Source organism: Centruroides sculpturatus, unplaced genomic scaffold (genome assembly GCF_000671375.1).
Source record: "Centruroides sculpturatus isolate CEXI.00-Female unplaced genomic scaffold, Cexi_2.0 scaffold896, whole genome shotgun sequence".
Taxonomy (NCBI): Eukaryota; Metazoa; Arthropoda; class Arachnida; order Scorpiones; family Buthidae; genus Centruroides; species Centruroides sculpturatus.
Window position 1 is genome coordinate 344,686 of NW_019385166.1, and position 9,261 is coordinate 353,946.

The following is a 9,261-nucleotide window of genomic DNA, read 5'->3' on the forward strand; positions in this document are numbered from 1 at the left end:
AAAAAAATTACGATATTAAAGTCGTAAACAGTGTTGTAAAATTATTGCTTAAACTAATATTACACGATTTATATTAATATAAAATATTTCTAGTGTATTTTCTTTAAAATATTTATTTTATTTCAAACTATTGAATAGACTACAATAAAGAGTATTTCTATAGCTTTGTAATGTATGGCTTCATAACTTGGTTATTATATTCTGTAATATATATTAAATGCGATTATAAGTAATAATATTTGATACTCATGAGGATCCACCGAGAATGTAGACTTTCCTAAAGTTCTACGTAAATCCTTCAGGACGTGGCCAAAAATTCTTAAGAAAATTTTTGTGGATAGTCAGATGAAACGTAACATATGAAATAATTATTAAATATTTTTAAATATAAATAATAATTATTAGATTTTATGAACTAATTTATATTTTTTTTCAGTAAATTTACAATATTTAGTTTTACGTAATCGTATTTTATTTAGATTCATGATAATTTGTTGTGTGATGCAGTATACAAGATACTTTATGATGTAATCGTTACCCTTGTTAGTAGTAATAGTATTGCTTTTTATAGTAGAGTTTTATACGTGTGAGGTTTGCTGAGAATATCGTGATGACTTTGAATAAATCCAAGAAGATTTAAGCGATGTTCTAACATATGATGATTTCCTGCTGCTTTTGGATGCATTGACAGCACTTTCGTGGTGGTAGCACGTTTTGATAAACCCATAAAACATCTGTAAAAAAGTAACTTTCACTGAAAAACTTCATCTATATGCTTTTATATTTTCATTTGCTTTAACTGGTAAAAAGTTATTTGAAAATTGTGGAGAAAGTGGGGGTAGAAACTTACCTTTGACGTTTCTTTCTGTATACTTTTCGACATGAACATGTATATAAAAGGATTGTAAGCTGTGGCACTCTTGCAGAATAAAGCAGCTACAATGATATATATACGAGATAAGGAGTGATCAATATAAGATTGCCACAAACAAACTATGGCATAGGGGCTCCAAGCGATGATGAAGCATCCAGCAATTATAGCAGTTAACTGAAAATAGATTACAAGATGTTAATAAATAGTAAATATATTTTAGAGCTTTATTAGTTCAATATTATGCTTTCGTGTCATGATGTCTTCTAAGTTGATTTATAACAAGTTTACATCACTACATCAGGTTACAACAGCGAGAATTGAGAATCCTGGCGAATTAAAAATATGGCCTTACCCTAAATACTTTATATTACTTTCATTGAAGTTTTTTTTATATCGAATAATACAATTTGCGAGGTACTTCAGTGTTGGATACTTGCCTAGATGCATCTGATATATGCGTGTACTACAATACAGACCTATATAGAGACGAGTAAAGTACTGTAAGTAACATACTGTATTGCAATTTTATAATATAGTATTAGCTTTTGCTCTGATAAATAACTGTTAAATAGGAATGTAATTCCTACTTCTTTTGTGTCAATAGGAGGTTGAAGGGTTTTTATTGATGTAAATCGGTGGAGTTAACATTTACTATTCTGGCTTAGTAAACACTAGTACAGTAGAGCGTCGTTTATCCGAAAGTCGGTTATCCGAAACGTCGGTTATCCGAAAGAATTCCAGTCGGCCTCAAGTATAATTTTTATTTGTTTTTATATTTTTCAATGTATTTATTTCGTTTGTAAAACATAAAGAAATCATTTTTAACAATACAATACAATACAATAGCCACGATTATTATTTTAGAAAGTTTACGTTAGGCTTAACATCGACCAAAATTCAACGAGAAGCGACACGCAATGGAGAAAAATTTCAACACGGGGTAGGTTAATATATTTTTTCGTACACAATCGGTTATCCGAAAAATAAGTTATCTGAACAATTCCAGTTCCCAATTGATTCGGATAAACGACTCTCTACTGTATTGTGTTGTATTCCAAAGATACATGGCAAGATTTTCCATCAAATATCTTTATTAATTGAGTCAAGAAGTGAAGATAAAAGCTGTGAAGATGAATGTTAAATATCGTAAAATTTACCATTTTTCTTTTCAAAAAATATATTTTTGTAGTTAAAGTAGCGAGAAATGTTCTGTCTTAATACGAAGTTTATATCTTTTATTGTATCTGAGATTAATGGAAGTATGAATTGTTTTTGATTGTATTAATTTATGAAACGTGAGAGAATCAAGAAAAAAAATAGAAATTCAAGTTGAATAACGTTAAAAAATAAAAATTTAAATGTAGAAAAAGTAATTATGTAAGGAACAATTTCTGTAAAAGAACATATTAAAAATATATATTATATTTCTTACAATCGACCTTCTTAAAATATGAAAATTGACATTTCTTTTGTGTTTATCAATTAAAAAATTAATTAATTATGTAAATTTGTTTAACGGAGATAATTAGAATAAAGTAAGAAGCCAGGAACAATAATTGTTAACTTTAAAACATTGTTTAAACAATCAAGAACAATGGATAATCAATGCAAATCGCGTAAAGAAAAGGGCACGTATTAGAAATCAGCGTGTATTGTATAGTAATTTCTATTTAGACATTTAAATTAGGTAAATTTTAACAATATCATTAAAATCTTTATTAAATTTTATCTATTTGCGTATTTTCTGTCTAAATAATAAGTATTTAACACTCATTTAAATGCTAATGTAAAGTTTAAATCGAATTTTTTAACCTTGAAAAGTCTCGAAAAATATGCAATTATCTTGCTTAAAATACATTAAATTTTGTAAAATTTGTGTGGTTTTTGATTTCTTATAGCCAAAAATAAACTTATTGATTAAACTTTACCGATTTCTTCATGAAATAGGCATAAAAAATGCTAAAATTTTTTTGATTAAATGAAGAACAGAAGCTTTAAAATAGTTAAATTATCTCTAAAATTTGTATAATTAATTATAGACGTAAATTTTATAATTTTCATTTCTCTGAGTTGTTAAATGCTGAAACGTGATTGGCGAATTTAAATTTAAAATTAACCAATAAATCAATTAATACGAAATTGATCGAAATTTTTTAATTATTACGTAACAATGATGAGATTCGATTGTGAAGTAATTATTTATAAAAAATTTCGAGTGTATTTTTAAGTAATTTTATGCTAAATGTCAAAATGCTATTTTATATATATTTTTAAAATAACCACGAACAGTACATACATACATACCAATTATAGCTTAAAATTAATTGTAAAATATGAAATAAATAAACAATTATATAAATTTACTGAGGTATCAAATTTGATAATTTAATTATAAAATTCTGATGAAAAGATTTAGACGAATTAAAGAATTTAATGAGATTATAATTACTTATATACAAGACGACCCCCCTATAACACTTGATTATTCCGTTTTATATGAATTCCATGTTGTACGAGTCACTTAGATTTTACTAATACGTGAGCCGTTCACAGTTTAGCACACGTATTTGTAAAATCTAAGTGACTCGTACAACATGGAATTCATATAAAACGGAATGATCAACAGTGTTATAGGGGGGTCGACTGGTATGTTTAATTTAAAGTGCTGATAAAGATGTTATTTTTCTTAGATAAAAATCTTACTTTTATCATCTTAAGTTGAGGAGAAGTCACTTTCAGAGGTACTTGAGTTTTCCTATATTTTCCAATCGATAGATTGCCAACACAAAGTAATTTTTTCCTCAGACGTTTCACTTGAATTGTTATTTTTCCATAAGAAGTAATTATAACTACTAAATTAAAAAATATATATATATTAATTAAATCTACGTAATAAGGTGTAAAAATTTAGTGGATGTTTACTTACTTAAGGGTAGAAAAAATACAAAAATAAAAGCACAAGTGATGAATATTCTACCCGGTATTGAGTTATCATCGAATGCAATTGTGCAGCCAACTTCGAACGTTTCGTACTTTCCCACACCAAAAAATGGTCCAGATGACCATAAAAGGGAGTATACAGCAGCGGTTATTAATATATAAAGCATTGTCCTCTTTCTAAACCAGTAAACTGAAACGAAATGAAAACAATAGGAAGGTTTGTTATAATTTTCGCGTAAATTAACACGGTATGTTTACCTTTTTCGGGGTGGCATATATTGACGTAACGGATAATTGCCAGTAAAGCGTGTATAGCCATGTTGTAGCATCCTAACGTTAAAGCTACGAAGCCAAAATATATGCATCCTAAAAAATGAAATAAATTTGAATTCTTCTGTGATTTAATAATAATAACGTTCTTTTTACAGGTGTAATTTAACAATAACTAACATTGAAGCACCAGAACAGTGAGGAACTAGAGCTGTATTTTGAAATTTATACTCGTAATTGTCTGTGAATAAAAACTCTCTTTGTGTATACTGTCATTTTAGTATGCTTTAAGATATGTGTAGTATACATTACTGTACAAGTGTATAGATAAAATATAGGGAAATAATTCTAAATATAGATTTTGCCTGCAGAAGAAGATTAAAATTTCAACATACCACAGCCCACGCAGTGAAATACACATCAATACCTCTAGAACAATTACTTAAAGAAATAGATTTTCGCAATGAAAATAACCTTGATATTAATTTAGTGATTTAAAATATTAAAAAATACACTAGAAATTAAATAAATTAAGTTATTCTAGTCTTTGATCTAAATTTTTTATGTTAATCTAAAGCTCAAACACAAAGAGAAATGTTTTATCTACTAATAAAACTTTTAAAAATTAATAAAATATTTTATTAATTTATACGTAAACACATTATAAAAACTACAAGAAAAAGTAATTTAATTGATAAAGTTTTCAATAAAAAAAAATTTTGCAATTCACTCGACATTAAGAATCAATGATGAAAAGTATTAAGATGTGAAATATAAATGATAAAATAAATTAATTTAAAATCCTTTTATAAAAAGTAAAAAGTTGACTTTAAATTTTACTATCTTCAAATGTTGCAATCCTTTTTTCGGAAGATAAATACATTTTAAATGTAAATGGAATTTTATTTAAGTGATTCGCTCTTAATTCCGATAGTAAGAATGTGTAATCCTTAGCAATTACACAAATCAATATCCTATTAACGAATATTAAACAGAATAAAAATGGATGAAAGTAGACGTAAAAATTAAAAATTAAGTCATTTATGAAGATATTCAATTTATAAAGATACATTTTTCTAAGATTTCGAAATATTTTTGAATATGATTGGTTACAGATATGACTGTCTTAACGCTGATTGGTTGAAACTGTTATAACGTGGAAATTGGGAAAATCGAGTAAATTAACTAAAAATAAAATAGATAATTTTAATTAAGTTTATATTTATTTAAAAAAATAATTCTTAAATTTTAAAATACCGTAATAATTGAAGATTATAGAGGGATCGAAACCAAGAGAAGTAGCAATGGACATAGGATGAAGAAGAATGTTGAAGAGTACATCAGAGATGGAAAGGGCAGCTGCACACCAATGAAAAGAGCGTAATTTTCTTTTCCTTTTCAATACCATCAGAAGAATAACATTTGAGATAAGAGCAACTCCAACTGAAAATATTAAACACAACTAGATTATATGCGGATATATAAATATATAAAGAGCGAAATTGATTTTATTCTCAATTTAATTCAATTTTCAACTTTAAACTTTGTAAAATTGTTAAATAAGAGAACGTGTAAAAGATAAATAACATAAAAAAATTTTAAGAAATATTTTATTATATTTAACGTTAATTATATATGTCATCCAGTTCGATAAATAGGATTATATTCGACATTTTAATGTTAAAAAATCTTTTAAAAAATATCTCTATATATAAATATAGACATATAATATAAATTAAATTCGTATTTATATAGTTTTATTTATAAAACTAATTAAAAAGGATATATTGGATACATTTGTTTATTTTTATCGATTGTATCTCTAAGATAATATATACTTAAAAATTCATATAGTAATTTAAAATATAACATGGCATTTAATTATTTTCTATTTATTTAACAATTAACTTACCTATTGTAATTAAATACGCGGCTACGAAGGTGTTAGAAATGGGAACGACGTGCTCCTGAATGCGCGCTTTTCCTCGAAACTCGTCCATTCTCCAGAAAGCTTGCTTTACAGGCGCAGGATGCAGTTGACATCTCGTGTGACATCTGTTGATTGTAACAGCGTCAATTACAGCAATTATCAAGGAAAAAAATGTGGATTTAAAAATTTAATTTTTATTACTGTCGTTGATTATTAGATAAGTGAACAATTTTATTATTATTAATATATTTTTTTATATAATTAATTTTATTAAGTGAAGTTTTACAGCATTAAAACCGATATATTTCTTTATTTTTATCGATCATTTTCGATTTTTACGACAGATTTAATATCAAATTTAATTCAAATGATAAATTCCAGAAGGAATAGGAAATTTTTAATATTTATTGCCATTAAAAAATATTATAAAGTAGTAATCTTAGACGTTCTTATCTTTATCTGACACGTAAAATCTATCTATTATTATTCTTAATTTATCATTTATCCTTTTTTGGCATTATATACAGTAATAGATTTATGAAAAACTTATAAAATAATTAAAAATATATTGATTTTACGAATAAAATTACGTTCAAAATTAAATTATTGAACTCAACTAATGAATATAATTAACCAAGGATTAACTAGCATTTATGATTATTCACAAATTCTCGATAAATCAAGTTATATAACGATATTGATAAATGTATGATATGTTAATGATTATCGTGGCAAGTTATTATAGGCACGTTAACTTGACCATGTTTGTGGAGATGAAAATTTGGGCTAATGTGCGTATTTAATGACTTAAAAAGTTATGCACTCAGATAGACATACATACAGGTAATGTGAATGATTACAGTTTAGTTCGATTGTATTTTAATTACCCCAAAATCGTTTGTAGTGCCACCACAGAGAAGCATGAACTACTATTGGCTTTTAAAGTATCGTAGCGACAATCCTAATCTTGTTTTGAAAGTGCAAAAGTTTCGAGTCACACTTGAGAGGCACACTGCCCTACTTCCGGTGTGTTGTTCCGAAGACCCCAATCTCTTACGATAGTGGTTCTCAACCTTTTTTGTTGATGTACCCTATTAGCCCATTAGTTGTTTCTCAAGTACCCCCTACATTTTTGTATGTAAATTTTATAATTACTGTGTTAGATGTATACAGCCCTTATAACTGAGTGCCATAAAAAAAACTCTAACTAACTAACTAGACCAGTGGTATAAATAAATACATTTCAGCTATCTATATATAATATACTTATGAAATAATAACACAAGAAGTGGTAACAATTTACAGCAAATTTTATAACGAAAGTTAGATGTACCCCTTCGATTTATGCTCGTACCCCTAGGGGTACATGTACCCCCAGTTGAGAACCACTGTTTTACGAGAATTAATACCTCCAATAGTGGTGCAAAGGATGTTGATGGCATAGTGGTACGAATTTAGATGTAAACTATATTAAAATGATTATGTTATTATGAATATATTAATTATACTGTCTGCTACTTACTTAACTACGTGATGTACGACGTAGATATCACATACACGTCTGGTGTCCTTCGAATGGATGCATTGAAAGCATTTTTAAAATCACCCGAAAGCAAGTCTTATCAGGTCTTTTTTCAGCATCCTTTTAGATTCTGATTGGGATTATTTCTGACTGATTGGCTTAACTTCCGGGTTGTGTAGGTAGGAGAACGTTATAAAATACATAATAACTACCAGAAAGGATAATATTCTTTATAATCTAAATGGAAGCACGAGTGGAAAATTCGAAGAAACTGTTAATTAATTACATTAATTAATAACTAAATATCCTATATAATCAGAGATGCGGTAAGGCAAATTCGCATTCCATTTTCTGCAGAATCTAATTTTCGTTTCGGTTTATAAATTAATATTTACAACATATTTGTGTAATAAAGGACTAATTTAATTTATTTACGAATGGAGTTTTGAATTAAATTCGTTATCTTCCTTTCATTAAAAAGTATTTTAATTAATTAACATTTTAAAGATAAAAAATTATACAATAGTAAATTTACTAATAAGTGTTCTCACATTTCCTGTTCGAGTTTCACCAATAATAATTCACGTTACGTAAGTAAAAATTTTTAATCAGCTGGCGCATTTAACGTTCTTGTTGCAGTGGAAGACTTAATATACACTCCTGAATTTTTAATTTAATATATATAACACACTATAAAACAAAAAGAAAAAAAAAACAATAGGAAGAACAGAAGAAATAAAGGAAAACAATAAATATATCAATAACAGAATGTATAAAGAAATTTATGTGTTTTTTTCCTACTGTTTTCGACGATAGAACTCGTTATCATAATACACTAGCTGCAAGTATCCGCTTCGCTGGGTTTTTATTTGTTCGTACGTTTATATGTAATATAGTTATATATATATATATAAAAGACTGTTTTTTTCTTCTACATAATCTTTCTCTGATTCGATGTGTTTCCGTCTCCGCGCCATCTTTTGCCTTTGAGATATGATTCGAGACCGTAAAAATTCTTTCTTACGCTTTGGCATTGCTTATTTTTTAATTTTTAATTTTTACACTTCACTTTTCACTTTCTACTTTTTTCTGTTATTCGTACACTTTTACTTATGAAAAATCAACTGAAGCATGTGCTCATACGTCTCCGAAAGCCATCTCCACTACTCACACATAACGGTTCTCGACTATTCCAAAACATTTTCGACTATTCGAAAACATTTAAGATTAAGATTAAAATTACATTATAGCCAATCTTACCCGTTTTCACAGAATGCAAGAATTAGATCTCCCATTTCCAGCCTAATTAGAGAATTTTTACATAGGTCTAAAAATGTGTTCGATTTCCCGCAAAAACGCAAAAAACCGCATCTGCTCCTGTAAAACTTGCACGTCGCTTCCTCTTAACACATCAATTGTTACTTAACCACTTCCATTATTAACACTTTCCCAAGTGTTAACAATTTCTTTCCGCGTGGGAAATTTCGAAAAATCCCTTCTTAGTGTACTGTACATTCTCGTGACGTACCTTATTAAAACGTTATCAAAAACGCAAAAAAAACGTTTCTAATATAGAAAAATAGAAGTTGAGTTGTTCATGGGAAGCCTTAATCCTGTCCCTCTCTCCCGTGGAGGGAATTTCGAAAAATTCCTTCTTAGTGTGTGTTCTCGTGACGTACCCTGTGTACCAAATTTCAACTTTCAACTCCTAACCGTTTGGGCTCT

The 9,261-nt window shown here is 27.7% G+C and overlaps 1 protein-coding gene across 1 annotated transcript; it reads right to left on the minus strand.

The window, feature by feature from the left end:
- Positions 1–578: 578 nt before the first annotated feature.
- On the minus strand, positions 579–7,568 carry LOC111635667 (visual pigment-like receptor peropsin). The gene is made up of 8 exons (XM_023380692.1): positions 7,537–7,568; positions 5,997–6,139; positions 5,342–5,527; positions 4,073–4,180; positions 3,801–4,004; positions 3,578–3,726; positions 851–1,048; positions 579–734 (listed from the first exon to the last, which is right to left on the minus strand). Exons 2-8 carry the CDS (start codon positions 6,082–6,084, stop codon positions 579–581), a joined length of 1,089 nt encoding a protein of 362 aa, XP_023236460.1. The 5' UTR covers positions 6,085–6,139; positions 7,537–7,568.
- Positions 7,569–9,261: the final 1,693 nt, after the last annotated feature.

Excerpts from the sequence above, each read along its gene's own strand:
- LOC111635667 (XM_023380692.1), bottom strand. The coding sequence starts at position 6,084 with ATGGACGAGTTTCGAGGAAAAGCGCGCATTCAGGAGCACGTCGTTCCC. Across the intron at positions 5,528-5,996 it reads CGCGTATTTAATTACAATAG|TTGGAGTTGCTCTTATCTCA; the intron begins GTAAGTTAATTG and ends TAATATTTTCAG. Across the intron at positions 1,049-3,577 it reads CTCAACTTAAGATGATAAAA|TTAACTGCTATAATTGCTGG; the intron begins GTAAGATTTTTA and ends ATCTATTTTCAG.